The sequence below is a fragment of the Rhodotorula toruloides genome (genome assembly GCF_000320785.1).
Source record: "Rhodotorula toruloides NP11 unplaced genomic scaffold Scaffold19, whole genome shotgun sequence".
NCBI lineage: Eukaryota > Fungi > Basidiomycota > Microbotryomycetes > Sporidiobolales > Sporidiobolaceae > Rhodotorula > Rhodotorula toruloides.
In genome coordinates this window covers 387,070-413,999 of record NW_015622979.1, presented here as the reverse complement: position 1 = coordinate 413,999, position 26,930 = coordinate 387,070, and the positions used below count along the sequence as shown (strand labels likewise).

At 62.3% G+C, this 26,930-nt stretch overlaps 10 protein-coding genes across 10 annotated transcripts; 4 read left to right on the top strand and 6 right to left on the bottom strand.

Moving 5' to 3' along the window:
* Positions 1 to 412: 412 nt before the first annotated feature.
* Positions 413 to 1,667, bottom strand: RHTO_02666 (GATA-binding transcription factor; the record flags this gene model as incomplete). Its single annotated transcript, XM_016416340.1, has 5 exons — positions 413 to 422; positions 478 to 685; positions 759 to 812; positions 890 to 1,049; positions 1,203 to 1,667. The coding sequence occupies 5 exons, from the start codon at positions 1,665 to 1,667 to the stop codon at positions 413 to 415; spliced, it is 897 nt and encodes a 298-aa protein (XP_016271837.1).
* Positions 1,668 to 2,208: 541 nt separating this feature from the next.
* On the bottom strand, positions 2,209 to 6,256 carry RHTO_02665 (GTPase activating protein; the record flags this gene model as incomplete). The annotated part of the gene is made up of 18 exons (XM_016416339.1): positions 2,209 to 2,225; positions 2,289 to 2,696; positions 2,753 to 2,816; positions 2,879 to 3,247; positions 3,305 to 3,442; positions 3,500 to 4,041; positions 4,097 to 4,191; positions 4,247 to 4,312; positions 4,370 to 4,420; positions 4,477 to 4,650; positions 4,706 to 4,809; positions 4,865 to 4,967; positions 5,024 to 5,240; positions 5,309 to 5,391; positions 5,460 to 5,746; positions 5,800 to 5,979; positions 6,045 to 6,140; positions 6,203 to 6,256. The coding sequence occupies 18 exons, from the start codon at positions 6,254 to 6,256 to the stop codon at positions 2,209 to 2,211; spliced, it is 3,048 nt and encodes a 1,015-aa protein (XP_016271836.1).
* Positions 6,257 to 6,671: 415 nt separating this feature from the next.
* On the bottom strand, positions 6,672 to 7,862 carry RHTO_02664 (uncharacterized protein; the record flags this gene model as incomplete). The annotated part of the gene is made up of 1 exon (XM_016416338.1): positions 6,672 to 7,862. The coding sequence occupies one exon, from the start codon at positions 7,860 to 7,862 to the stop codon at positions 6,672 to 6,674; it is 1,191 nt and encodes a 396-aa protein (XP_016271835.1).
* A 1,528-nt stretch (positions 7,863 to 9,390) lies between these two features.
* On the top strand, positions 9,391 to 11,639 carry RHTO_02663 (Arrestin-like, N-terminal domain protein; the record flags this gene model as incomplete). The annotated part of the gene is made up of 2 exons (XM_016416337.1): positions 9,391 to 10,304; positions 10,361 to 11,639. 2 exons carry the CDS (start codon positions 9,391 to 9,393, stop codon positions 11,637 to 11,639), a joined length of 2,193 nt encoding a protein of 730 aa, XP_016271834.1.
* Positions 11,640 to 11,925: 286 nt separating this feature from the next.
* Positions 11,926 to 12,764, bottom strand: RHTO_02662 (uncharacterized protein; the record flags this gene model as incomplete). Its single annotated transcript, XM_016416336.1, has 3 exons — positions 11,926 to 12,111; positions 12,221 to 12,316; positions 12,405 to 12,764. The coding sequence occupies 3 exons, from the start codon at positions 12,762 to 12,764 to the stop codon at positions 11,926 to 11,928; spliced, it is 642 nt and encodes a 213-aa protein (XP_016271833.1).
* Positions 12,765 to 13,240: 476 nt separating this feature from the next.
* RHTO_02661 (gluconokinase) lies at positions 13,241 to 14,232 on the top strand (the record flags this gene model as incomplete). Its single annotated transcript, XM_016416335.1, has 4 exons — positions 13,241 to 13,290; positions 13,350 to 13,470; positions 13,561 to 13,927; positions 14,003 to 14,232. The coding sequence occupies 4 exons, from the start codon at positions 13,241 to 13,243 to the stop codon at positions 14,230 to 14,232; spliced, it is 768 nt and encodes a 255-aa protein (XP_016271832.1).
* Positions 14,233 to 14,452: 220 nt separating this feature from the next.
* On the top strand, positions 14,453 to 19,297 carry RHTO_02660 (DNA polymerase delta subunit 1; the record flags this gene model as incomplete). The annotated part of the gene is made up of 22 exons (XM_016416334.1): positions 14,453 to 14,765; positions 14,915 to 14,986; positions 15,051 to 15,127; positions 15,209 to 15,319; positions 15,400 to 15,651; positions 15,708 to 15,799; positions 15,852 to 16,012; positions 16,096 to 16,338; positions 16,419 to 16,589; positions 16,671 to 16,765; positions 16,823 to 17,216; positions 17,274 to 17,425; positions 17,507 to 17,623; positions 17,695 to 17,818; positions 17,877 to 18,040; positions 18,124 to 18,304; positions 18,360 to 18,452; positions 18,510 to 18,683; positions 18,744 to 18,866; positions 18,925 to 19,061; positions 19,127 to 19,220; positions 19,281 to 19,297. The coding sequence occupies 22 exons, from the start codon at positions 14,453 to 14,455 to the stop codon at positions 19,295 to 19,297; spliced, it is 3,357 nt and encodes a 1,118-aa protein (XP_016271831.1).
* Positions 19,298 to 19,578: 281 nt separating this feature from the next.
* Positions 19,579 to 22,720, bottom strand: RHTO_02659 (zinc finger, GATA-type protein, transcription factor; the record flags this gene model as incomplete). The annotated part of the gene is made up of 5 exons (XM_016416333.1): positions 19,579 to 20,634; positions 20,698 to 20,798; positions 21,211 to 21,267; positions 21,390 to 21,992; positions 22,069 to 22,720. 5 exons carry the CDS (start codon positions 22,718 to 22,720, stop codon positions 19,579 to 19,581), a joined length of 2,469 nt encoding a protein of 822 aa, XP_016271830.1.
* A 447-nt stretch (positions 22,721 to 23,167) lies between these two features.
* RHTO_02658 (N-acetyltransferase 9) lies at positions 23,168 to 23,967 on the top strand (the record flags this gene model as incomplete). The annotated part of the gene is made up of 3 exons (XM_016416332.1): positions 23,168 to 23,330; positions 23,388 to 23,411; positions 23,468 to 23,967. The coding sequence occupies 3 exons, from the start codon at positions 23,168 to 23,170 to the stop codon at positions 23,965 to 23,967; spliced, it is 687 nt and encodes a 228-aa protein (XP_016271829.1).
* Positions 23,968 to 24,525: 558 nt separating this feature from the next.
* Positions 24,526 to 26,102, bottom strand: RHTO_02657 (fatty acid elongase 2; the record flags this gene model as incomplete). Its single annotated transcript, XM_016416331.1, has 8 exons — positions 24,526 to 24,641; positions 24,732 to 24,895; positions 24,955 to 25,004; positions 25,077 to 25,246; positions 25,311 to 25,317; positions 25,375 to 25,473; positions 25,532 to 25,611; positions 25,907 to 26,102. The coding sequence occupies 8 exons, from the start codon at positions 26,100 to 26,102 to the stop codon at positions 24,526 to 24,528; spliced, it is 882 nt and encodes a 293-aa protein (XP_016271828.1).
* Between the last annotated feature and the right edge of the window lie 828 nt (positions 26,103 to 26,930).

Genomic DNA, 26,930 nt, shown 5'->3' with positions numbered 1-26,930 from the left:
GGCGGCAACGGGCTGCGCGCTGACACTTGGCGGCGAGGGTGCGCGGTTGCTCGACGACGATGTGAGGTGGGCGATCGACATGCGGTTCGTCGAGGCGACGAGGGTCGACATCGGGCGCATAATGGGCGAGGGAGGACGACGCGGACCGCTTGGCGACGCTTTGCGGGTCGAGACAGGTGTTGCGGTTGGGCGGGGAATGAAGTGCGAGGGAGAAGGCGGGCGACTCGGAAGAGTAGGCAGGACGCTACGAGGGAGGGTGAAAGCCGGACGAGTTCCTCGCAGAGGCGGCATGTAGCTCGAGGATGGCGGGAGTCTCGCCTCGTTTCCGAGCGATCCTGCTCTTCTCTCGCGCGTAGTTGGCGGCGGAGAGCGAGGCGCCATGGCAGAAGGGTAGTCGCGACCGGACGAAGAGCTAACGGAAGCTGTAAAGGAAACCGTCAGCAAGCGACTCGAAACGATGTGGAGATTGAGGCTCACCGCGTCTCGACATGCCAATCAAGGCGTTTGCAGCTACCTTCCTCGCATCCTCGGCAATGCGCTCGTGCGCTTGCGCTCTGACAGACTTGGACCTCGAGCGTTTCGGCGCCGACTCCGGCCGCGCGGCCGTGGCCGCCCTCGTCCTCTCCTGCGTGTCGATGATGCGCTGCTTCGTGCCTTCGGGAAGGACATAGCGTCCGTCGACGCTCTGTGTGAGGAGGCACGTCAGCTCGATATGCGCCTAAGGAGAGGCATCGCCCTCGCCTTGAACCGCTCCGCACCGATCGTCTCCAGCTCGCGCTCAATCTCGTCGAGCGTAGCGGGCGGAGCATATCCTGCAAGACAAGAAGATGAGCATATGCGCTGACGTCTCGGGCCTAGCGACCCAGTCACGACGAGGAAGGGCACGCACCTTGGAGTTCCCGCTCCTTCGCACGCTTTGCCGCCAACAAGCCACACCCGTTGCACAGCGAGCGGTTCCCGGCAGGCCCCTTCCGCCATTCTGCCGTGTCGGTCACCGCACAGACGGCGCAGCAGTCGGGCGGCGTCTTCGGTCGGCGAGGAAGCGAGTCCTGGTGCGTCGTCGAGCGTCGTCGAGGAGGCATGGGTCGACGAGCAGTGTGAGCGAGGTACGGGAGGTCGGAGGGAGAACAAAGACGGGTCGACGCGTCAAGTCAACGTCGCAGCCTTGACATCTCGGCAAGTCCAGAGGAGGCTGAGCTCACCCCGGACCCGGCCGCGATCGACCTCCTCCTTCCCGCTAGTGGTGGCGGTGCTGATGCGACGGCGACATCGTTCGCGGGTGAGACGGGTGAGGCGGACTGGCGCAGCGATTGCGAGGTGAAGATGAAGGAGGATCGCGGTCGAGGAGGAGAGGTTGGCGACGTCGCGAGGCGCGGCGCCGTATAAGCGTAGCTCGGGCCTCCCCAGTCGTGTCGAGGTCGCCCGAACTCGTCGACCGCAACCTGAACCTGGTGCTGGCCGATAGGCGTGTCGTAGAACCCCGTTGACCCGCGCCGGCCGTACAGAGGCGGTACCGAAGCGCTGTGCGGCAGCGGCGTCGGATTGTAGACGGTGCGAGGTGCCGACCATTGTATCGAGCCTAGCGGGCGAGCGGGCGAGGGTGGACGAGCGGAAAACGGTCGCGAGGGAACTTGCGACGCCTGCGAAGGCGGTCCGCGACTCGACATAGCAGCGTCAAAGCTGGCTCTGCCTGCATCTGACTTGTCAGCGCCCGTCTGGAGATGCGGCACTCCCCGCAGCGAGATGAGCCGAGATAGCGCTCGAGAGGAGAAGGCGCACCTGCAGAAGAGGGGCGACGGCTAGGAGGGCGGCTGCTGCGCTGGCCCCGCGCGGTGACACCAAGCAGAAAGAGAGAGCGAGAAGCAAAACGAGGGCAAGAGAGAGCAGGGCGGACAAGGCGGGGCCCGAACGAGCGATGAGATTCGCAGGGACGAAGCTCCTGTCGAGGCTGCGGAGAGACGACGGCGGTCATTGCGTCGCAGTCGCTCGGGAGATGCGAGAGGACCAATGGAGAGCTCACCATACTTCAGCAAGACGGGCGAGATGGATGCGGTGGCAGCCAGAGTCTCTTCCCTCATTCTTCGTCTCGTCCCCTCCTTTTCCTCCTGCTACTCGGTCTCTCCGCGGACCTTGAAGGTTTGGAAGGCGCGATCGACCCACTTTGGGCGCGTGGGGGACAGCTTGCACGTTGCCGTTCTCGCCACGCATCTACAGCAAATCTTCGTCTGTCGCCAAGGCCAAACGGTTAGCCGCATCTCGCGGAAGCGAGAGTCGACGAAAGTACGCACCGTGTCTACTCGCGTCGTCGGCCTGCAACATCGCGTCGACCTGCCCGAGCAGGCCCTCCTCGCCCTCTCCGCCGTACATATCCTCTCCTTCGCCTCCTTCCGTCGCTTCGTCGACGGCGAACTGCGGTCGCTGCATCGCCTGCTGCGCGAGAGCCTGGACGTCGATGTCGTGCTTGGGCGCCGAAGACGACAACTCTCCCTTTTCGCTCGCCGCATCCGCCCACGGGTTCTCCTGGGTCGGATATGCAGGCATGCGCATTGCTGCTGCCGAGAGAGGGTTGACCGCTGACTGGTCGGAAGCGGGCGGGAGAGGCGCCTTTTTACGATTGCTGGAAGTGGAGAAGAGCGAGTCGCGTGCGGTAGGCTCGATGGCGGCGGCTGCGGCGTCGAGCTTGCCGATGCTCGGGCCTGCGGGACGACCAGTCAAAGGGTGCTCATTGCGTGGGATGGGCAGACAGACGCACGCTGCTCGACTGTCTGGATGTCAAGTCGCTTGCCAACCTCATCTGCGAGCCGGTTGAAGCGCTCCTGCAAAGCCAAGGCCGAGTCAGCAAGATCCCCAAGTTCGTATGGAGGCCGAAAGTGCGCACCTTATTCTCGTCAGTAACGATGGCGCTGACCAGTCCTCCCCACCATCCGCCAGCGAGCGTCTGCGGTTTCGGCTTCTCCTCCGGGACGAGCACTTCAAGCCGCCAGCTGTTCGTCAAGTCCGAGTCGAAGAAGTCCTCGAGCAATGCATCAGCGAGGATGCACATGCGGAAGGTGGCGTGCGAGAGGAATGGTCGGTTGGGGTCGTTGTCGGCCCACTCCGTCGACTGGATCTCGGGCGAGTCGGCAGGCTGAGTTCCGTCTTGCGGCTTTGCTGGCGGCTTGGTGCTCTCGCCGTACTCGAACAGGTTCTGGAGCATGTTGGAGATACTGCCGAGGTACCGGTCGCCGGGCTCATTGCGGAAGATGAACTGCGAGAGGTTCGCGTCGACTCCAGCTCAAGCAGTGTGTTGGCGAGAAAGACGCACGAGAAGCGCTTCGGACACTTGCAGAACCTCGTCCTTCGTCAAGTAGCCGTCCTTGTCCGCGTCGTAGAGGCTGAAAAGCCAGCTGACATTGAGCATCAAGTCGTTGAAGAGAACGGTGTCGAGGCCGGAGATGACGTCCTGCGAAGCGACCACTCGTCAGTCGAGTACTGATCGAGCGAAGAGACAGAAACGGACCTGGAACGACAGCGACCCGGCGTGCGTGACGTCCCATGCCAGGAAGACCTTGTCGATCAAGGCGTGGTCGGCCGGCTCGCGCTCGATGTGCGACAGCAAGCCGTTCTTGACGAGCTTCTCGTTCCTTGCCCAGGTCGCGACGTCAGCCATGAACCGGCCGAAGGCTGTCCGGTCGAGGCGGTCCTCAGGCTTGGTCTCCTCCTTTGGCGGCTTCGACCCGCTGGATAGCGATGATGCGCCGCCGTCAGGTCGCGGCGACTGCGCAGGCGAGCGGCCAACTGTCGACGATGAGCGACTGCGCGAGCCGTTCGCCGCCTTGTCCTGCCGCTCCCGCTCCTTCATCTGCAAGACGGCGAGCTGGAAGTGGTCGTACGCCAAGCCGAGCTGCGCCTGGTTGAGGCGACCGGTCGTCTGCAGGTTGCGGATCGCCGTGCGCTTGGCGAAAGTCTCGATGGAGACGAGAACCTCGGACCGGAAGCGCTTGCGCTCCGATGCAATGGTGTCGTCTGTGATGATCGAAAACTCGCGGAAAGCGACGACGACTGTATATTCAGGGTGGTTAGCAGTCGTGCTGATGCGCAAGCGAAGTGAACGTACACAGTTCCTGGAACTTGGTGACCTGCCGTTGTCGCGGATCGTGCGAGTCGGGATGCGCGGATTCGCCAAGCGTGGCAAAGAAGGACTTCAGGACGCTGTGAAGCAGACTAGAGTCAGTAGACCTCGCAAAAATGGGAGCGGAAACCGTACTTGATGAACGCGCCATCATCGGTTGTCTCGAGGAGGGCGGCTCCGTTGAGCTTGAGGATGGCGAGACTGTAAAGAGCGGGACTGTCAGTTCAACGCTTTCAGACGCAGAGTGAACCGACTGACCCGACCTGGAAGAGGACTTTTGGGCCCATGAGGAAGAAGCAGTCGATGATGCTGCGAGCGCGTGCGAGTCAGCAGGGCACGGCACAAGATTTGCGAGCAGCACGCACCGGAAGGCGAAGACCATCGGCATGGACGAGATGTAGAGGGAGAGGAACCAAGGCAGAGACGCGACAGAAAGCTGAATATCGGCCTGGACGAAGTGGTCGTGCAGGGACGGCAAGCATCGCTGAACGAGGTGCTCGAAGACTCGCTGGTCGAGTACGGTGCCGTACATTGAGGGGCTGCGAAAGTCATCGTAAGCCTAAGGTCTTCGAGCGGGACTGTCCGCCAGCGCACCTGTAGTAGCCGGGAAGAAGGCGGTCGCAGAGCACCGACAAGCACCAAAAGCATTGCTCTTCGGACATGTAGATGAGGAAGGACGCGGTGACGAGGTTCATGGCCTGCAACGAGCGGGATCAGGCGTTGCGCATGGACGGGACGAGGCGGGCGACGGACCTGACAATATCCGAGCGCAGGGTTGCTCCACGCGTACGCTGTCAGTACTCGCCGCATGGTGTCGATGCCCTTTACGTCCTGATACGCGGGATACTCAGGTAATCTGCGTGATGAAGCTGTGAGCGGAAAGGCGAGCTGGAGGAGAAGACGTCTACGCACGATCGGTGCAGGTCCTTCTCGATGTCGTCGGTACTCGCGCTTCGCCGCCCCTCGTTGTCCTTCAAGATCTGCTCGTACATGCCCGGGTTCTGAAGCCGCATGAACATCGAGCCGCACGTGAGCTCCCACATCTCGCCTCGCAGTCGATTTGGAAGGCCGACGAGGACGAGCCGGGTGAAGGACGGGTATCGGATGAGGGTGAGGTTGCGGCCGTAGTCTGCCGGAGTCGCAAAGTCAGCTTTTCTGCGACGATTTGGCTAGTCTGCGGCGGTCAGGGCGCCTCACCTTGGAGATACTGCCGCCAGAGCTTCATCTTCGATTTCTCGCGCAGTTTCCGAGGGTCACCCGGGTACTTGAAGATCATGCCACTGTAGGCGAAAGCGTGTCAATCGAAGTCTCCCTCGCCGTACGAGTCTGAGCGAATTGCACGACTTACAGACCGGCGTGGAAGCGCCCGTCGATGCCCGATTCGGTCGTCCATGGCTCGTCATCCTCTTTGCCCTTGCCCTTCTCGTCGAACGAGATCAACTCGGCAACCTTGCTCTCCTCGTCCTTCTTCGGCCGCTCCTCGTCCTCCCGATCCGGCGAGAGAAACCACTCCGAGAAGAACGTGTTGGCGAACGGTTTGAGTGCCTTCATGAGCGGCAGGCTGGCTTTCAGGCGGACCCGCAGGTTGGCGCAGAAGGCATCGTTCGTTGGACGAAGCGAGTTGAGTTGGACGATCTGCGCAAGCGAATGTCAGCGGGCACATCTGCGACACTGAACGATAGCCGTACGATACGCAGACCGTGAAACAGAGTCAAGCCAAGAGCGAATGCGCCGACAGCGGTTCCTTCCTGGCCAGGCGCCAACTTCTCGACTCGCCGTACAGTCGCCAGAGGTAGCGTAAGGCGGCAAGATCTCCGGTCGAGCGAAGTGAAGGTCAGGTAGGACGTCGACAGGTACAGTTTGCCGGACTATCGCGAGAGACGGCGAGAATCAGTTCGGACTTGGCTCGAGCGACAGGAGAGAGGGAACGAACGTAGGCATCCTCGTGCCCGGCCATTGCCAGCACAGCGTGCACTTCTCCAAGAGGCTGCTCTTCATCTGGCAGGCCAAACGCCTCGCGAAAGAGGTCCTGTGGATCGGAAAGTCCTCATCAGTTGGACGCTCGGCACGACGGGAAGAGGGTCGACTCGCCTCCTTGGTCGGGTCCCGCCAGTACGACTTGCGCTGATGTGTGCGCAGAGACATCTCTGAGCGCTCCTGTGCCCGAGCGCGGCTCTCCCGGTGTCGCTTCGCAGAGGTGAGATAGGCTGGGAGGACGTGGGGCTGCGAGCGAGTCTGAGGGTCGTCTCGGCTGGTGTAGGGTTGCTCGTTCCGTCCGAGTAGGCCAGCAAGACTGCTCGAGCGCGAAAGAAGTTGAGATAGCCGAGGTTGCGAGGTGAGCGAGGTGCGAGAGCGGGTCGAGGAGGCAGAGGGCTGCGCGAGCGAGAGAGTCGACTTCAGCAACCTCGTGAGGCTGTCTTTCAAGCTTCTGGGACAAATCAAAGTCGCTTGAGGAGCAGGCGCATTCCGGAGAAGCGGCGGAATAATGATAACACTGCACAACAGCGAGGGAGAGACAGGAAATCTACGAGGGAAGGCTCTTCCCTCCGTCACACACCCCTCAAGCCTTCGTCCTATCCCTCGCAGCCTGCGCAATGATGGCATCTGACTCGCTCTTCCAGTTGAAGACGCCCCGAGGGACGCCGCCCGCTCCTCCTCCTCCTGGTTTCGCCGCAAGAGCTCGCTCGTGGTGCATGGACCGGCGGATCTTCGGCGCCTTACGCTCGGCCTGCATCTCCTTCTCCAGTTCGACTACCGCGCCAGATGGGTTCCGCAACTTCTTCCTCGTCGTGCCGTCCTCAACGATGACCCGGTCCTGCTCGGCGAGCGCGTTCGACGAGTCCAGTGGCGCAACGCGGCCAACTCGCGCGTTCTGTCCCTTAGCGACAGCAACCTTCTTCATCCTGCTCAGCTGGGTGTTCTTGCCCCAGCCGGCGCCGCGACGAGGAGGCGAGCGTGAGGCATCGTCGAAAGAGGTGTCGATGTCCTCGACGTCCTCCGCTGCTCCTTCGACAATGACGGCAGGCCGAGCCTTCTCCATTCGAAGCGGTACTCGTCGAACCGGTCGCACACCCGCCGCAAGCAGCTCCGGGTGCTGGCGAAACAATTCGCCGTCCTGGCTCGTTGCCTTTGCGCCCTCGACGGCTTCAGCTCCCGCTACGATGTGCTGCTGAGGCGGGATGCGGTAAGGGAAGGTGTTCTCCCATGCTTTGCGCTGTGCGGTTTCGCCTATCGCGGCGGCTGGTCGGTTGTTCTGTGCGTAGGTTGGCATGGCAGCGGCTGGGCGGGAGTGGACGTCGTAGGCTTTGGCGCGAGGAGAGCGATGGAAGAGGGTGAGCGGGCTAGGGAGGAAAGAGGCCGTGAAGATGATCAGGATGAGAAGGAGGACGAGTCGAGGCGGCGACAGTGTCTTGCTGGCGAGGGCGAGGCGGATCATCGTGGCTGTCGACGTTCGACGGTGGCTTGCGTAGGCCTGGCTTGGAGCTCGTCGGTGCGAAGCGGGTCGTGGCAACCCTTCATCCTCAGGCTTCTCCTTGCCCTTCTCCTCAGCAGCGGTACCCGGCTGCGCTCGAGTGGGTGTTGCAGGCGGAGTGTCGGGAAAGACAATAGTGCTGCTCGTCGCTGCGGGTAGTTTTCGGCTGTCGGAACCGAAGAAGGCGCCGATGGGCGTCTCAGGAGGAGTCGAGAGAAGAGAGACTCGGCGTCGGTGCTGCTGAGGGGTGAAGGCGGGGAGGAGTTTCTGCGACGACATGGTATCGAAGTGAGCGTCTGCAGGGCCAGCGAGGTCAGTCAAGGCGCTGGCTAGGAGGAGAACGTCGCTGCGCACCTTGCGGAGGAGACAAAAGAAGCGGGCTTGAGGCAGTCGGCAGAGATGGGACGGCAGCCGCAGTATCGTTCGCGCTCAAAGCGGTACAGCGTCAGGCAGCTTCGCCAGCAGAGCAGTACAGCGGGTTAAGCGAGGCGAGCGGTGAGAGGGAGAGCTGCGAGTCCACCTGGAGGCGGCGGGGAGTGAACTGGTTCGCCGATCAGAGTCCGGAACAATTGCAAGCACTGCCCGGGAAAGGCTAAGCAGGCTTCGTAGGAGAGGCGCTCGAAGAAGGCTGGTCGAAGGCAGGCCCGGATTGGGAAGGTCAAGCCTGCGCGGCTGGTTCGCTGCCTCTTCTGCGCTTCATTACAGCGCCGTTCTGTGCGCATGGAAGAGGTTCGACGGAGGTTCGACGAGCGGTGTCGAGCGGGCGAATGACGAGGGCAGGAAAAGCCAACACACCTCTGCTTTGCCCGGTGCGCCTGTTCCCGCTGCTGGGCAGCTTCCCAGCGCGGCGGACTAACCGGCAGTAGCACTGAAGGCTCGCAGTGTAGCGCGAGCCATCCAAGACGAGTATGAGAGTTCGGTCGAGCCGATGGCGGCCTCAACGCTGCGAATGCAAGCCCATTCATCCTTGCCAGTTACGCCACCTGGAAGTGCGATTGGCCGCACGGTCAGCCTGTACAATCCGGCTGCGGATGTTGAAGTCGCGCAGACAAAGAGAGGCGGATGGCGAAAGCCTTTGTTCTCTTCATCGTGTGACAAAGGACGTCGCATGACCGGTGCTGCAATTCATCCTGCCCGCTCAGCGCGCGACGGGTGCGAGGTCGACGGAGGCGAGTCCGAGCCCCCGAACAGCGCGCGTTGTGTGAGAGTCGTTTGCTGGAAGAAGGGGTGTTCGAGCAGACAGAGTCGAGCCGCCGCCCTTGGAACAGATCGGAATAGGGCATTCACGCTGCCTCGACCGCTCGCAAAGCAAGCTGAAAGGGGCAGCTCGAGCAGACAGAGCGAAGGAGAACAGCACCCGCGGCGAGAAGAGGACGAGGAGAGTTGCGATCCAAACTGATCAGACTGCCAAACGCGATCGAGACGCGCTGATAAGCTGATAGAGTGAGCGCGACGGCGGTCAAAGCACTCGCCTTGTCCTCCTGCTCGTCTTTGTTGGGTCCAGCGAGTCCCTTCTGCTCCTTCGACTCGAACTCACACGCTGTCAACTCCCTCGAGCGCCGACAGAAGGCTTGTCACTCGTCAAGTCGACACGGCGCGCACTCGACGCGCTTCCCCTGGCAACCGCTCGCGAAACGGATTGTCAACGAACATGCCTGCGCCCGCTCACTCGCTCACTCCGCCTCGTCCAGCGCATCGTCCACCTCCCCTTCACTCGACCCCGTCCGCTCACACCTTCCGCCGCGACTGGCTCGCTCCGCTGTCCCCTTCGCCTTCTCAACTCGCTTCTCCGTCACCCAGCGCGACCATGTTCCCGTCTTCGTCCCCAGCAGACTTCCCTCTCGACGCGCCGATGCCGCCCCAGCCCGCGGCGACCCCCTTCACTAAGCCCCTCAACCTGGCAGACGTTGCGGCGGCCGCACTCGCGCGACCAAGGACGCTGGAGCCGTGGGCAGAGCGCGACGACATGGGCGAGTGCCCGCCGTCTCCGTCGTCGTGTGGGTCTGCGTCGCCTTACCCGTCGCTGCCGAGCTCGCCCTTCAGCGATGCGACGTCCTGCGCGATGACCCCGTCGTCCTCGGCGGGCTCGTTCTGCCTCCCTCCGCCCATCACGCCGCCGCCCGTCGCGTCTTCCTCGTCTCGCCTGCCTTCTTCGGCTTCTGCGCCTTCTATCTCGTCCCTGTTGCCGCCTCCAACTCCCCCAAAAGCCGCGAGTATTCCTCGAACCGTTTCCGCCCCGGCTCTCGCGCCCGTCTCGAACGACCCTTGGCACGGCACCGACTTCTCGCTCAAGCTGCTCTTCACGACCAACAACCAGCCCATCTCGACGTCGCACAGGTCGCCGACCGCGCCCGAAGAACCTGAGCAGACCCTCCCACCCGCCTTCTTCCCCTCGCAGCGCATCTCGTTCTCTCCTCGTCTCCGCATCACCTCGCAAAACGGCCTCGCGTTCTCGTCTCTCGGCGGGATGCACCTCGGCGTTACGGGCATGTGCGAGACGCTCGATGAGGAGGGCAACGTCAAGTCGAAGCGGATGATTGCCGACTTCTGCATCGACCTCTCGAGCGGCTTGCGCATCTGGAAGCGCGATGCCGAGTCGGTCAAGAAGACGGCGTCGAAGAAGATGGGACGCGTTGACCTCGAGGAGGACGGCGAGACGCGGCTGCCGCCCGGGACCTACGTCCTCCCGCTCAGCATGAAGGTGCCCAATTCGGACAGGCTGTGCGTTCTCACCGCGTCCAACTCTCTTGACACGACGCTGACATCTACTCGCACAGTCCGCCGTCCTTCGAGTGCGCCCAGTTCCGCATCTCGTACACCATGTCGATTGCGCTCTTCTCCTCGGCGAAGAACTCAAACGGCACGCCCCGGCGGCTCAAGGTGTTCTCCGTTCCCTTCCATGTCCTGCCTTCGACCTTGCCCGCTCCAGCACCCGAGCTCCCCGTCCTCACGCACGACCACAAGAAGGGCGTCTTCGAGTCGCTCATGCGCTCGCTCACCCTCTCGCCTCGACCAACCGAGACCGGCTACCACATCGTGTACCCTTCGCTTCCGACCTCGCACTTCTCGCCTGGCGCGCACGCATCCATTCCTGTATCACTTCGCATCGTCGATCGGCCACTCGAGCCGACCGACTTGTACATCCGCCTCGCCCTCGTTCGCAAGACCTACGTTCGCGAGTCGTCGCAAGGCTCGCTCGCCAACGCCATCGAGGACGAGTGGGGACTTGGACCTGGCGTCTCGCTCGCCGCGCTCGGATACCCCGAGGAGGTCATCGTCGACCCTTGGTGCAAGGAGGAGGAGGAGATTGTCTCCCGCTGGGGCTGGGTCCCGTACTCGTCTCGTCCTGGCGCCGACCCAACTGAGAAGGCGGAGGTCGTCATCAAGGACATCTCCCTCCCGCTCTGCGGCGCAGACGGTCGCGGCTGGACGCACGGCTACTCCACCGCCCTCGACCTCGAGCCGACTTCTCTTCCTCCGACGACGCACGGCGAGTGCAGCTGGTTCTCGCCTGCGTTCCGCACACGCCCGCCCGTCGCCAAGGAGTATGGCCGCCACGTACACGTCTCGACTCGCTTCTTCCTCTCCATCGAAGTCGGCTTTGCCTCGCCCTGCCTCCGCGAAACTTTCGCCGCCCTCCGCCAAGAGTCGCCCGACATGGAGCTTCCGCGACCCAACAGCTTCACCTCTCCCGCCTCGCCCCGCACGAGCGTCTACTCCGGCCAGTCGACGTCGAACCCTTTCTACGTCCCTTCGAACCGCTCTCCTCGCCGCATGCCAGCAGGCCAGGACTCGACTCCCGCTGGCGCCTTTCCCTTCCCCGGCAAGTTGCGCGAGCTCTTCATCCCCGTCACGATCGGCTCGGTCGCGGAACCGGGACTCGCATGCTTGAGCGGGATGACGGAGGCGGAGACGGCTTCGCGGAGGGCTGAGAGGGAGGCGAGGGAGGAGCGCGGCGAGGACACGCGTAGGGACCACGGCGAAGGGCCTGACGGCGCATGGCTCTGCGCTCCTCCGACGTACGAGGACGCCCTCAAGTCGCCTCCCTGCCTCTGAGCGGATGACACCTTTCTCACGGACACTGTTCTTTCGACTTTCGCCTCGCACATTGCATCTCTTTCATCGTTCTTTCGCGCACACTTCGCATCATGCCCTCGCAGTTGGACTCTCCTGGTTGTATCGCTCGCTCGCCTTCTTCCGCACTCTTGTATCACCTAGAAACGAAGACTTCCTCACGCATCTTCCTCTCTCCAACCGGACCGTTGGCGCAAAGCGAGAGAGAGAGAGAGAGACACTGACAACGCGATACAACCCAAATCAACCCTACATCCCTGGCCACGCTTCATTTGACACCCATCTTCTCCGCCCTGCTCTTCGCAATCAACCACATGTCGCGCAGTCCGCGCTTCAGCTCGTCCCTCCACGGCTTCGAGCCGGCAGGCGAGATGCGCAGCTGCTTGCGCACATCTGAGAGGCGCGGTTCGGCTTCGGAGGCGGTGGGAGGCGGGAGCGAGAGGGAGAGGAGGGACTGCGAGCGGAGTCTTGACGTCAGTTATGCTTCCATCTACGAGGAACAGCAGGTAGCGCATTGCGAAAGGCATGGCTAGCCAGAAGCACGAGACGGCAATTGTACTGACCTCGAGTTCGGGTACAATTTCCGCGCGGGAGCGACCGTTGACGAAGGTGATGAAGCGCAGGCCAGGGAAAGCGTCCTCGTAAAGCGAGTTGAGCACCTGTGTTAAGCAGCGCCTCAAACGCATCAGCATCCGATGGACAAGGACCGTTGGCTGAGTTGCTGATGCGATGACTGCGCTCACGCACCTGCAATCGCTTAAGCACCTGCGCCGGCGTAGCCTGCTGACCCGCCTGCGGCGCCTGCTCGCCCTCACTCGCCTTGCTCAAGTTCTTCGTCTCTCCAATCCTCGGGTGGGCAGCCAAGAACGCCGCCTGGTCCTCGACATCCCACTCGTCCACGATTTGCGCCGCGAGGGCGAGCAAATCAGAGTACGATTTGGGCTTGGAAGAGCCGGGAAGGGAGGAGATGCGTTCGTGGAGTTGCGGAGTGAGGAGGGTAGAGAGCGGAGGAGAAGGCTCGAGCAGCTGTTCGAGGACTGGACGATAGACTGAGGGAGAGGGAGAGTGGACGAGAATGTCGATGCGAGGAGGAGGGAGGCCGTTCATCGTTGTTGACAGGAGTGGAGAGAAAGAGGTCGGGGTGAGGGAGGGCTGCAGGTGCGCGAGACAAGGTCAGCGGGCGTCGGTGCTTCAATCAGGGTTATCGGCCGCACTTGGCGGGCTCTTGAGGATCCGGTAAGCTGTGAGGGAGACGGGATAGACGCGAGGAAGCGAGGTGGGGGAGATGGAGGATGTCGAGGAGTTCGGCTCAGGCGAGAGCGGTAATGGGCGGTCTTGCTGTTTTGAGGCTTGTCGAACTGGAGAAAGCACTGTACGAGCCTTCCTAGCGAGAGTGGTCTGGTCGTCGAGGAGTGGGAGAAGCCAACCCTGCTCCCGACCTCCTGCACCTCAACTCGAAGCTCGTTAGCCGCGCTCGAGCTCGCTAGATTGCTCCATAGACCGCTGCGACCCTAGACTGTGGCGCGCACACCATTCCACGCTATCCTCGCTCTTCTGCACCTCCCACTCCTCGAACCGACATCATGCCGCCTCTTCCCGCACTCATCATCGTAATGGGCGCTTCAGGCTGCGGGTGCGTCCTGCTCTGGCTTCTTCGCTTCGCCTGTAAGCTGACCGAACCGCCTTGAGCAGGAAGTCGACCGTTGGGTTGGGCGTCGCAACGGCTTCCGGTGTTCCTTTCGTCGACGGGGACGACTTGCACCCTGCGGCGAATGTAGCGAAGATGAGCGCTGGGAACCCGTTGACGGACGAGGTGCGTGAGGCCCGAACTTGAGGGATGGAGGCAACGCCTCGCTTCTTTCGAAGAAGCTAATCTTCTTTCCTTTCCTGCTTCCACCCACAGGACCGAATTCCTTGGCTGCACAAGATCCGTGAGACCGCCATCCTACTTACCTCACCCGAAGGACTCGCCGCGCTCGACCGCCCCGACGCCCCTCCATCTCCCTCGGAAGTCGACTCCGCCGCGCTCTCTCACGAGCTACACGCGGCCATCTCTCGCATCCAAGCACCATCGCTCAACGCTCGGCTGGAGATGCGGCAACGAGGGGAGAAGAGGGAGAGGGAGGCGGTTGTGGTCGCTTGTTCGGCGTTGACGGTGCAGTATCGTAATTTGCTGAGGGGCGAGGAGGCGAGGTTTGTGCTGCCGAACGAGAAGGAGGTCACTGCGGACAAGCACCTGGATCCGCACATCGAGACGTTCTTCATCTACCGTGCGTCGAGATTGTCCTACCGCTTCAGCGTTTTTCCCTCGTACCTTCTGGCTAACCCTCCCGCCTCTCTCGCAGTCCAAGGCACCCGCCCTCTCCTTCTCAACCGTATGGAACACCGTGCCGGCCACTTCATGAAGGCGTCGATGCTCGACTCGCAGTTGGCGACGCTGCAAGAACCGCACGAGACGGACGAGGTCAACGTCGCGGTTGTCAAGCTGGGCCAGGGCGAGGGCGAGGCGGAAGAGAGGGGCAAGGAGGCGGTCATTGCGGATGCGGTGGCGCGGGCGAGGAGGTTCGTCGGTTGAGGCGACGAGGCAAGCGACGAGGTGAGGAGGAAAAAGAGGACGTCGACTCGGGTCTTCCCGGGTCTCTTCTCGCGTTCAGTATAGGGTTAGCATTGGGCATAGACTGCACTGCATTGCGCCTTATCGAGTCCTTGTGATTTTCCCTCTCGCTCGCGAAGTCGCAATGCGTTGAGGCGCGAGTCGCGTTCGTTCACTCTCGCCAAACTCGCACGGATACGAGATGGACGGCGAGCCAGTGACCAAGCGACGACGCACGACGCCGCCCGTCTCGCAGGGCGAACCCGCGACCGTCGCAGGCGAGCCCACCGCCGACGCCAACCTCGCGACCCAGCAGGACATCCCCGACGAGGACCATGCAGCGCCACCGTCGAGTGCAGCAGGCGCTCACGCAAAGCCACTGTCCGCACTCTTCCAGGCCAAGACACCCAGCCCGAAGAAGAAGAAGCGCACCGTCGACCTCCGTCAGGCGGGGAGGATTGGCGAGGACGACAAGGAGAACTTCACGGCGCTCCTCGCCAGGCTGAACAAGGAGAGTAAGTCGCTCTGTTTCATGCAGTGCACGCGGGCTCATCCGAACGAGGCCGCGGATTGCGGGGGATGTCCCTCTCCCTTCGTCGAGGAAGAGCCGAACGTCGCTCTCCTCGCTCTTTCGTTCGATGCGCTGACAAAATGCCTCACACAGCGCCACAGGAAGAGGCAGAAAAGTGGGGCAGGCCAGATGCGCCAAAGCTGAACCCGCAGCGCGACGGTCTCGGTGCGTCCTTCCTTCTCCTCGTCGCTTGAAGGCGGTCTGACCGCTCCTTTCTTCCCCTTCGCAGTTTTCCAGCAAATCGACATCGAGGAGTTCTCGGCGGGAGGCGGCGCTCCTACGATCAGGGCGTTTGGCGTGACCAAGGTGAGGCGGTCGTTCCTCACCTTGCCTTTGACGCATCTTCGCGTTGCTGACGGGCTTCGGTGCCGCGATTCCGTCGCGCAGAATGGCAACTCGGTTCTGCTACACGTCAAGGGTTTCCTCCCCTACTTCTGGGTCTCGGCGCCGCGCGGCTTCACCAACAGCGACTGCCTCCCCTTCATGGAGCACCTCAATGTGCGTCGGCGCAGCTTCCGCTTCGGTCTGAGCTCGACTTAGAACTCTGCTGACGCTGTCGGTCGCCCGAACTTCCACAGGCCGCCCACTTCAACGGCATCCGCCCTGTCAAGGCCGTCTCGCTCGCCAACAAGCGTTCGCTCTGGGGCTACAAGGGCGACGCCGTCTCTCCCTTCATCAAGATCACCGTCATGGATACGAAGCAGTACCCCAAGGTCCGCAACGCTTTCGAAAGGGGCGAAGTCCAGTACAAGGATTTCTTCGACGGGACGGCGTTGATGACCTACGAGAGCAACATCGCCTACACCCTTCGCTTCATGATCGATCACCACGTGCGTACTTCTCAACGAGCTCGCTGCTAGCAATGCTTATGTCATTGCTCGAGCAGATCGTCGGCATGAACTGGCTGGAGTTGAAGCCGGGAACGTACGAGCGCGCCAAGAACCCCGTCTCGAACTGCCAGTACGAGATCGAGTGCCAGTGCGTTCCTTCCGCCCCATACCTCCCGAGTCCCGCTAACCCGCCGCGGCAGACACGACCAGCTCATCTCGCATCCGGCCGAAGGCGAATGGTCCGGCATCGCTCCTCTCCGCATCCTCTCGTTCGATATCGAGTGCGCCGGTCGGAAGGGTATCTTCCCCGAGCCCGAGATCGACCCGGTCATCCAGATCGCCAACATGGTGACGCGACAAGGTGAGTGCGCTCGTTGATGGGCCGTTGCGAAGGTTGCGCTCGTTTGAGCATCTCTCGCTAATCGTCGGTCTGAATCTCCGCAGGCGAATCGAAGCCCTTCATCCGCAACGTCTTCACACTCAACACCTGCTCGCACATCGTCGGCTCGGACGTCCTCGAATTCAAGAAGGAAGCAGACCTCCTCTCAAAATGGCGCAAGTTCGTTGAGGAGGTCGACCCGGACTTGATCATCGGCTACAACACCAGCCAGTTCGATTTCCCGTACCTCATGGACCGCGCGAAGGCGCTCAAGGTGTCGGACTTCCCGTACTTCAGTCGGCTCAAGGGTGAGTCGTCGGTGCGAGGAGCACTTCAGCCTTCTACGGTTTCGACGCGTGTGCTGACAAAGTCCATCTCTCGACGATAGGCGTGAAGACCGAAGTCAAGGACACGCATTTCTCGTCAAAGGCCTACGGCACCCGCGATTCGAAGGAGACGAGCATGGACGGCCGCCTCCAGCTCGATATCCTCCAGGTCATGCAGCGCGACTACAAGCTGCGCTCGTACACGCTCAACTCGGTTTGCGCGCATTTCCTTGGTGAGTCGGGACGAACAGCAGTCTCAGCTTCGTCGCTCGTTCAGCGACTTGAGCTGATCGATACAAATTCCCGTACAACAGGCGAACAGAAGGAAGACGTGCACCACTCGGTCATCACGGACCTGCAGAACGGTACCGCCGAGTCTCGTCGCCGTCTCGCCGTCTACTGCTTGAAGGTGCGCGACTCGCTGCGAGCGTAGCCGTTGCCAAACTGACAATCCATCCTCTTGCAGGACGCCTACCTCCCGCAACGATTGATGGACAAGCTCATGTGCTTCATCAACTACACCGAGATGGCGCGTGTCACCGGCATCCCCTTCAACTACCTCCTCTCGCGCGGCCAGCAGATCAAGGTCATCTCGCAGCTGTACCGCCAAGCGCTCAAGACGGGCTACGTGATCCCCGCGCTCAAGCAGGAAGGGTCCGACGAGCAGTACGAGGGAGCGACCGTCCTCGAACCGGAGCAAGGCTACTACGACGTTCCCATTGCGACGCTCGATTTCGCCTCGCTTTACCCCTCCATCATGCAGGCGCACAATCTCTGCTACACGACACTCCTCGACGTCAAGATCGCTCAGGCGCTCAACCTCAAGGAGGGCGAGGACTTTGTCCGCACGCCTAACGGAGGTAGGTTGCTTTTCGTACCGCTTCGTCCGCTGTTGCTGACGTGCCCGTTCCGCGCAGACCTGTTCGTCAAGGCGCACAGGCGGAAAGGACTCCTGCCGACGATTCTCGAGGACCTCCTCGCCGCCCGTAAGCGTGCTCGTGCAGAGCTCAAGCAGGAAAAGGACCCGTTCAAGCGTGCCGTCTTGGACGGTCGTCAGCTCGCTTTGAAGGTTTGTCGGTTTCTGACTCCTCGGCTTGTTCTCTTGACTGTGAAGTAGCCCTCGCTGATTGTGCGTTGACTTGACGAACAGGTGTCCGCCAACTCCGTTTACGGATTCACCGGTGCGACGATCGGCAAGCTCCCTTGCCTGCCCATCTCGATGTCGGTCACGGCGTACGGTCGCGAGATGATCGACCAGACGAAGGAGGTACGGACGCGAGCGAACCTTTTGAACTGACTGAGCACGCTTGCTGACGATGTCTCGCACGATGCCTGCAGGTCGTGCAATCGACATACAACACGGCGAACGGTTACGACTACGACGCCAAGGTCATCTACGGCGACACCGATTCCGTCATGGTCCGCTTCGGCTGCCCCGACCTCGAGACGGCGATGAAGCTGGGTGCGTCGCCTTCTTTCTAGGCTCCTCGCTCCCACAGCTGATGCTGTCTCGCTCGCAGGTGCCGAAGCAGCGGACTTCGTCACCTCCAAGTTCATCAAGCCCATCAAGCTTGAGTTCGAGAAGGTCTACTACCCGTATCTACTCATCAGCAAGAAGCGCTACGCTGGGCTGTACTGGACGAAGCCGGAGAAGTACGACAAGATGGACACGAAGGGTATCGAGGTGAGCGCAGAACCTCCCCTCGCCTTCGTCGCCGAGTTAACGGGCTTGGTGAATGGCGTTCGCTCGTAACTTGCGTTTCACAGACCGTCCGCCGCGACAACTGCCGCCTCGTCGTCACCGTTATCGATACCTGCCTGCGCAAGATGCTCATCGAGCGAGACGTGCGGGGAGCCGAAGACTACGCCAAGCAGGTCATCTCGGATCTCTTGCAGAACAAGGTCGACCTGTCGCAGCTCGTCATCACGAAGGCTCTCGCCAAAGCTGGTGCGTCTTGATAGTCCGACCGGCAGGATGCGTGCTGAATGCTTCCCGCCCGCAGACTACGCCGCGAAGCAAGCGCACGTCGAGCTCGCTGAGCGGATGAAGAAGCGCGATGCTGGTTCTGCACCGGCAATGGGTGACCGTGTGGCCTGTGCGTTCGGATCTTTAACGTCTTACCAGCAGCCGCTCACCTCCTTCCGCTTCCCAGACGTGATCATCAAGGGCACGAAGGACGCGCGCGCCTACGAGAAGTCCGAAGACCCGCTATACGTGCTCGAGAACAACATCCCGATCGACACGAAGTACTATCTCGACAACCAGCTCTCGAAGCCGCTTATGCGTATCTTCGAGCCGATCTTGGGCGAGAAGGCGAGCTCGCTGCGTGAGTCGCCTCCTCGCATCGCTTCATACTCAGCGTGACTGATTTCACGATTTGCGACAGTCGCCGGCGACCACACCCGCACTGTCTCGATCGTCGCACCGACTGTCGGCGGCCTCATGAAGTTCGCCGTCAAGACCGTCACCTGCCTCGGCTGCCGCACGCCTCTCAAGCCGAACTCGCTCAGTCAGTCGCTCACCTCCTTCGCCACCCGCCCCCTCGCTGACCCAGTCAGCACGCGCAGACCAAGCCGTCTGCAACAACTGCCGCCCTCGAACGGCCGAGTTGCACGCCAAGCAAGTCTCCATTGCCGCACAAGCAGAAACGGCCTACGCTCGTCTGTGGACGCAGTGCCAACGCTGCCAGGGCTCGCTGCATCAGGTGCGTTGGCGACGACGCTTTTGGCGAAAGAGCAAGGCTGACGAACGCTCTCGGTCGCTTCGCAGGACGTCTTGTGCACGTCGAAAGACTGCCCGATCTTCTACATGCGCAAGAAGGCACAGAAAGAGGCTGTCGACGCCGTCGGAACGCTCAAGCGTTGTGCGTACTGCTGCAAACTTCGTCTCGAGCGCAAAAGCTGACGAATGTCTCCTCGCGCAGTCGACGGAGAGTGGTGAGGCGGCGCTTCGGCTTCGGCATTGTACTCGTCTTCTCGCTTGTCTGTCTTGTCACGATTACGTCCGTCTCGCTCGCTTGCATTGCCGCACTTTCACCTCACTTCGCTCCTCTCGAGAGATTCGCTTCAGTCTGACGTCAAAGTCGTGTATGGATCAGTAAGATGCACTGCACGCAGACGATGCGAGAAAAGGCGTGTGCAAGAAAACGAGTGCAAGGGGATGCAGCGCGCGGGGTGAGGCAAACAGATCTCCTCAACGATGCGAAGGGCACAACTAGGCGACTAAGCGGTGGCAGCGACCGATCCGCTGGCAGGAGCAGTCGACGCCGCGTCGACCTCCATCGTCTCAGCCGCTTTGTCGCCCGCCTTCTCCCTCTCGACCGCTGCCTGCGCCTGAGCCTGAGCCGGCTCCTCCGTTCCCTCACGCTTGACCTGCTCCGCCTGCTGCTGCTGCGGCTGACCTTGCTCGGCAGGTCGACGGAGAGGAAGTTTGATAGCCGCCTGGACGGGCAAGCCGCGCATACGAGCCTCAAAGTCGTCTTCCTCCGTCGCGACCGGCGCGGGCTTGGGTGCAGGTGCTTGAGCGGGTGTAGGTGTGGGTGCAGTCGCCGCGTTCCTCAAGAACCGGTCGAGCGAGTCAACCATCCCCTCTCCACGCCTGACGAACCCATCCAACCTCGCAATCTGTTCCCTCGCAAGATCCAGTTCCTCCCTGAGCGACGCCCTCAGATTTGCGAGGTCCTTGACGCTGAGGGACGAGAGAGGCGCGTCTGCTGGTAGAGCGGGGAGGACGAACGATGCGGCGGTCGGAGGCGGAGGGGGGAGGAGGACAGAGGGAGTCGTGTAGTGCCTGTGGGGAGGATGGGCGTGGTGTGCGTGCGGAGTGTGCGTGGTGTGCTGGTGAGGGACCGCGTGGTGGTGGTGATGGTGGTGCGAGTGAGCGGCGGCGGGAGTCGCGACCGGTGCAGGGGCGGCGGGAGCAGCGGCGCGCGCGTGCGGCTTGGACGCCGCGTTCGCCGCGTTCGCAGTATGCGCCGCGATGGCCGCCAGCTCCGAGAGCGTGTTCCTCGGCGACCCCTGCTGAGGCGCGCTCGTCGACGCCGCCGCAGCAGCAGCGGCCGCCGCCTCCCTTTCCCTCTCCGCCAACACAGCAGGCGACGAAGTCGCAGCCGCCACCGCCGCAGCCTTCTTAGTCGTCGTCTTGCGACGCTTGGCGGGCGGCGCAGGCGTCGACGAGTCTCCAACGGATTGCTCGGCGTCTGAGCCGCCTGAGGGGGGAGGGGAGCCGTCTGCTTGGCCTGTCGCGCGCGCGTGGGCTTCCATCATCGCCGCGCGGTTCTGTGCGAGTAACTGATCAGCCCTTTGTAGCTGATGGTGAGATGGAAGCAAGGCAGGACGCACTTGAGCAGCAGGAGCGGCGGGTACGCGCTTGCGACGCTTGATCGTCGGCTTCTTGAGGTTGACAGGACGGTGTTGGCCGCCGTGCAGCTTGTAGTAGAGGCCTGGTAGCATAGACGAGGTGCCGCAGAGGCGTTGGAAGGCCGTCGATCGGGGAGGGAACGACGAGGACAAGGCGGGGCGATGAAGGGGTTGCGAGAGTCAGCGCGCGGCCCCGGCTTCAGATCAAGCGTATTCAGACCTCTGCAACAGCGCGCGAGAGGCGTACGGGGCGAAGAGAGCGAGAGACGACTCCATCAGATACCTCGCCGAGCGGGCCCGCCTGAGACATTCCCTCGCAGGGTTCGTTCTCCTCCCTCCCTCTTTCTCCTCCTTCTGCTCCTGCGCCGTTGTTCGATGCTCACGAGTCCTTCAGACTCGTATCAAACGCCCTTAACCGAGAACTGAGACCGAAGACCGCGCGAAAGATGCCGCCGAAAGTCGCACGAGATGGAACGAGCGTCGAGCAGGACTCACCGCAAGCGTTGCACGTCACGCGTCCCTCGCCGTCTCGCCTCCAAAGCGGTGTAGTCCCTGCGAGAGCGCGCGAGCGAGGAGAGGTCAGCGCACGCCCGTTTGCTCGCAGATCGAGTCTCGAAGCGACGGCTCGCACCGCTGGGCGCAAGTTCAAACCAAAAGCGAAAGGCGCGACTCACTCGTCCCACAGTTGTGGCACTCCATCACCCCGACTCCCTCCTCCTCGCCTCCTCCTCCTCCCTGCGCTCCCTGCCCTCCACCCGCCGCCTCAACACCCTTCTTCCTCCTCTTCCCCGCGCCCGCTCCCTGTCCACCCCCATACATGATCCGATTATTATAAGCCGGACATCCCTCGCAGCAGGTTTGGCCGCCTGAGCCGTTGCAGATCCCGCCGCCGGGGCAGGAGCCGGGCGCTGGGTCGTCTGCCCGAGAGGCAGAGGGGGTGGGGGCGGTGAGGATTGGTGGAGCGGGTTGGGGAGGGGAGAGGGTGTGCAGTGTTGGAGGGGGAGGGGCGGGAGAAGCGGAGGGAGCTGGGTAGGCGGCGTGAGGAGGAGGAGGAGGGTACGAGTGCGCGAGTGAGGCAGACGCTGCGGCGGCGTGTTGCGTCCAGTGAGTGGGCGCATGAGGCTGCGGAGGTTGCTGAACGGAAGCGGGGTAGGGAGCGGAAGAAGGGCCGGGAGAAGCGGTTGCGGTTGCGGTCGAGCTTGAGGGAACGGCAGACGGGGCGGGACTGCCTGTCCCGCTCGACGGGCGAGCCTGGCGTCGGCTCTTCAAGTACAGACCTGTGCGATGGAAACGCTCAAGTCAGCAACTGACGGTCGGAAAGAGAAAAGGGGTGATTTCGCGGCTGAAACGCACCGCAGGCATTGCAGATCGTCTTTCCCTGCGGGTCGCGCCTCCAAAGCGGCGTCTGCGTCGTCCCACACGACGTGCACACGTTGGGCGGCTTGTCCCTCCTGCTCGACGGGGCGGGGGCCGAGTTCGCCGCCGCCGCCGACGAAGGGGCGTTCGCCTCAGCGGGGCCCTTGAGCTTCGGGAGCTTGCCGTTGTAGTACGGGATCGGGTTGAGCGCCGTGGGAGGCTGGGGAGTCGGGGCGGCAGGGGCGGCTTCGTGCGAGGTGGGCGACGGGGCGGGCGGCGAATGGCTCGCTGCGCGCGGGAGGTTGGTCAAGATGGCTGCGACGGCTGCGTCGGCCGACTGCTGAGACTGAGACGCAGGCGAGGCGCTTCGGCCCGTCGGGTCGGGAGTCGCGCTGGTCCATCCTGCGAGGGAGGCGAGTCTGTGCGGCGACGCTGCTGCTGCTGCTGCGGGAGTGTGGGAAGTGAATGACGAGATGGGCGGGAGGGAGATGTGCTCTGGCTGTGCGGCATTCGCTGCGAGAGGGATGGATCGGGGAGCAGCGGCAGGCGGGTCAGACTGAGGAGCGGGTGGAGCGGGTGGCGCAGGCTGGGGTGGGAGGTGTTGTCCTGCGGGCGAGTGCGGCGACAGGATGGACTGGATGCGCATCATGGCGCGCTCGCCTGTGCGGTGTGCGGTGTGCGATGCGAGGGCGAGTGCGATCGCAAATCAGCTGAGCGAGGCCGGTCGACTCGGGTCGCGCGGGAGGGTGGGTGCTGTCTGTGGCTTGTCGAGCGAGTGCGATCCAGCCGACGAGCACGTGCACCGACTCTCAGCGAGCGCAAGCGGTGCGCGGAAGGAGGGGCGAGTGCGAGCGAGTTGAAATCGGAGCCCTCAGCCAATCACACGGCCGCCGATTCCTCGAGAGTGTGCTGAGTGAGTGTGTGGTGGTGTCGGTGTGGATCACTGGCGATGGAGCTGTCGTCGTTGCTGTTCTCGCTCTCCTCGTCGTCCTCCTCGCCGTGCTGCAATCGCACTCACTCTCGCTCGACTCGCCCAGCCTGAGACACTGATCAAGATCCATCTACTCTCTTATCCTCTTTCTCACTCGACACCGAGATGCGGCTCAACGAGTCAACAGCCCTCGTCAACGACCGCATCGTCCTCCGCCCTTACCGACGATGGCACGTCCCGCGCTACCACGAGTGGATGAGCAGCGACGAGATGAGGGACGCAACCGCGAGTGAGCGACTGACACTGGAGCAGGAGGAGGACATGCAGAGTGCCTTCGGTTCGAGCTCTTTGATCGACTGAAGCTGACGATGGTCGAGGCAAACAGGATCATGGCGACTCGACGAAGACAGTCCGCCCCTCCTCCTCCTCCTCTCGCTTCTCCCGCTCACTTTCACGGTCCCACAGAATTGACATTCATCATCCACCTGCGCCAACCCTCCGCTTCCTCTCCCATACTCGACCCAGCAGGCTTCCTCGCCGCCCACTCCGACCCCTCAACAATGCTAGGCGACGTGAACCTCTTCCTCCACGCGCCCTCGTCTCCTCCTCCATCTTCCTCACCTCCTTCGCAGAGGGCAGAGATGGAAATCATGTTGCCCCCCTCGGATCTCTTCAAACCGCGCACCGGCCTCGCCTCGCTCTCACTCCGGACTTTCCTCTCCTACTCCTCCCGCGCCCTCCACCTCCCTCCCAGCGCGTTCTTTGCCCGGATAGGATTCGACAACGAGGCTAGTTTGGGATTGTTCAAGAGTTTGGGGTTTAGGGAGGGCAAGAGGGTGGAGGTGTTTCGCGAGGTGGAGGTGGTTTGGCCGACGAGTGAGGAGGGGGAGAGGTGGCCGTGGGAAGGGAAGGAGGGGTGGGAGGTGATAGAGTTGGAGGACCCGAGGGATGAGGAGCGGGATTGAGATGTATCGGCCGCAAAGAAGGAATGGAACGCATCTCGCTCGACGTCGATACAGTCCCAAGGGAAGCCCACAGGCAGCGGTAAGACCAGTCTCGATGCTGCTGCAGGGATGAGCCAGAGCGGATCTCTCGAGTCTATCTTGGCCAGTCGAGCCAGGTCAACTCGAATTGAAAGGTCCCTTTTGTTTTGCAACAAGAAATCCAGAACGACTAAGACGAGGTGGAGCCGGGAAGGAACGCGAGAAAGGGGATCCGATAACGGAATGTGAGAGGAGAACCGAGAAGGAGAGCGGACGGGAGAGGGGGTTGGAAAGTCGAACGAAGAGGGGTGGGGGTATCGCGAGCTGAGGGGTGCGTGTTGGGTGTCCAGTATGACAATCTGAGAGGTCGAAGAGTCGAGTAGGCGAGTAGGCGAAAGTTGAAGGATGCGAGTTGAGGCATGCGAGAAGGCGAGTCGGAAAAAGGAGGAGTCGGGGTGCCCAAGGGTAGAGTCGAGTCCGTGACGAAAACCGGGTCGAGAGGGGAAGTCTATGTGTCGAGGGGGAAGGATGAAGGCCGGTTTAGTTGGTCTTCTTGGCGACGGTCGCGGCGGCGCCCTTTGCGGCATCGACCTTGTTCTGGCCGGCCTTCTTGTACGTGCGGTTATAGAACGCCACAAACAAGAAGAGATAACTGGCTGTTTTACGCGGCCCATGGGGCGTCAGCTGCCGCGCTCGCAGAAGCCAACGAAGAGAGGAAGGAGGACGAGGAGAGGAAGGAAACTCACTGAGAAGGGCGCAGCCGAAGATTGCAGCTCCCTCCGTCCCAGCGCACGACCCGAGGGTCGGGAGCGACCCACGGGCGTACGTCCAGGCGAAGTAGCTGTAGCTGGCGAAATAGACCGTGAAGAGGTCGATCACGAACTGGGTGATCTGCAGCGTCGTGAGGTACCTATCCCACGCGGTCTAGTCAGATCTAGCACAAGGGGAGTGAAAGAGCGTGGAACAAACTTCTTCCACCAGATCTTGTAGCCGGCGGCCGTCATGAAGTAGTAATAGTACTTCACGACGGCCCTCGAGCGGAGTCAGCTTTTCCCCTCAACCACATACTCAATGAACGGCCCGCAACGCACCATGAGGACATGCACAAAGAGGTTGAGGGTGATGACGACCCACGAAACCGAGGTGCGTCCGTTGAGCTGCGTGTAGCACAGGACGGCGGTCGCGGTGTGGTGGAAGACGTGGAGGAACTGGAGGGGCTTCTTCTTGACGACGAGGAAGACCGTGTCGAACAACTCCCAGTCTGCGCGCGACGTAGCGTCAGTTTGCGAGAATGGGGCGGCGCGAGAAGGTCGGAGGGGGCGCACACTTGAACTGCGCGGCATCACAACGTCAGCTTCCGCTTCTTCGCGGGACAGGAGGACCACGCACGTAGTAGTTGAAGATGTAGTAGGTCTCGAGGCGGGGCGTCCAGGCCTCGTCGGCGCAGATGGCGTGGAAGAGGCCGTGCTTCCAGATGATGGGGACGATCTGGGCGCGGTAGAGCGTGAGCGAAATCCTCCCAGGCATCACTTCGTCCAGTACGCACCTCCTCGAGCATCAGGGCGAGAAGGAGGCCGGAGCCGGTCGAGAGGAGGAAGTTGTGCAGCATGAAAAGAGGCTTGAAGCCTGTGCATCGGCGGAAAAGGATCGAGTCAGTTTCTGTGAGCTCTGCAAGTTCGAGTCCTTGTTGGTGAAGCTCCTCCGGGACAGGCGAGCTCATCCGCTCGACGGTGTCGTGACCTCGAGCGGTTGAAGCGTGATCGGAACGCGTTCTCGTCGTCTAGCAGGCCTTTCGCTGCCCGTCCAAGGCTCTCCATCCCCCAAGCGTCCCATTGACGCGTCTGCATCTCTAATCCGACGCCGCCGACGCGTTGTTCCTGCACGAGCCCCAACTTCTTGGTCGAAGAAACCCCAAACTCACGGTACGGCTTTGATCCGCGCATGAGCGCCTGTCCTCCAAAGATGACTGCGAGGTAGACTGCGACGGCGACGACGACCTCGGGCGTGGTCGAGAGGGGTGTTTGGCCCGGAATCCAGTGCTCGATGGTGCGCGGGAGCGAAGGGATGGGGAGCGCGTGCAGGAGCGAGTAGACGGGGCCGGGGGACGGTGCGACCATGGTGGATGGACCTGAGCGGGTCGGAAGCGTAGCCTGGGTGCAAGGAGACGGAGGAAGAGAAACGGCGAGAGAGGAACGAGCGTCGGGCGCAGCCAAAGCCGAGGTGGCCAAACACGTCCCTCGCGCGCTCGCACGCTCTCGCCGGGCCTCACTTGGGTCGGCGTTGCGTTCACAGCGACAGATGCTACCAGCCAGATCCAGCAGAGCCCGGCTTGCGAGCCAAGCGAGGCGACAGGGCGTCAGGAAGGTCACCCGCCGGACACCTCTCGCTCGCAACAAAGGACGGCTCGGATGATGGAAAAAGGTGATTGCACGGTAGCTAGACCTCGGAACAACCTGCTGAGTGGTCGAGCGAGGCGAAAGAAGCCGTCGTCGACTCGCCCTCGAGCTCCGAAGTCGATCCTGCGGCGATGCGTCGAGTCAAGGGGACGGGGGAGAATGTAGGCCCTCCGAGCAACGCCCCGCACTGCCACCCTCGAGACCCAGCGCCCTCATATCAGCCAGCGCATCCCGTGCGAGGAAGCGCGGCATCGGGTCCGGCGCCAACGGAAGTCTCGAGAGCAGCCCCCGAAGGGAGGCGAGGCGCCGCCTGCGGTGTCTGTGTGGTCGACAGAAGGGTCCTGGGTGTTCGGTCTGAGCAGCTGGAACGGCAACCGAAGCACGTTCGCTGGACCCTCCTTGAGAGGGAGGGCAGGAAAAGCTACGGCTGCAACCTGCGCGGGCGGGACGAGCGAGTGGTCAGTCGCTGTGAGTGTGCGAGTGCCGTGCGAGCGAGGAGGGTGCTGCTCACTTTGTGCGGCTCTTTTTCATTGTTCGTGGGAGAACGAG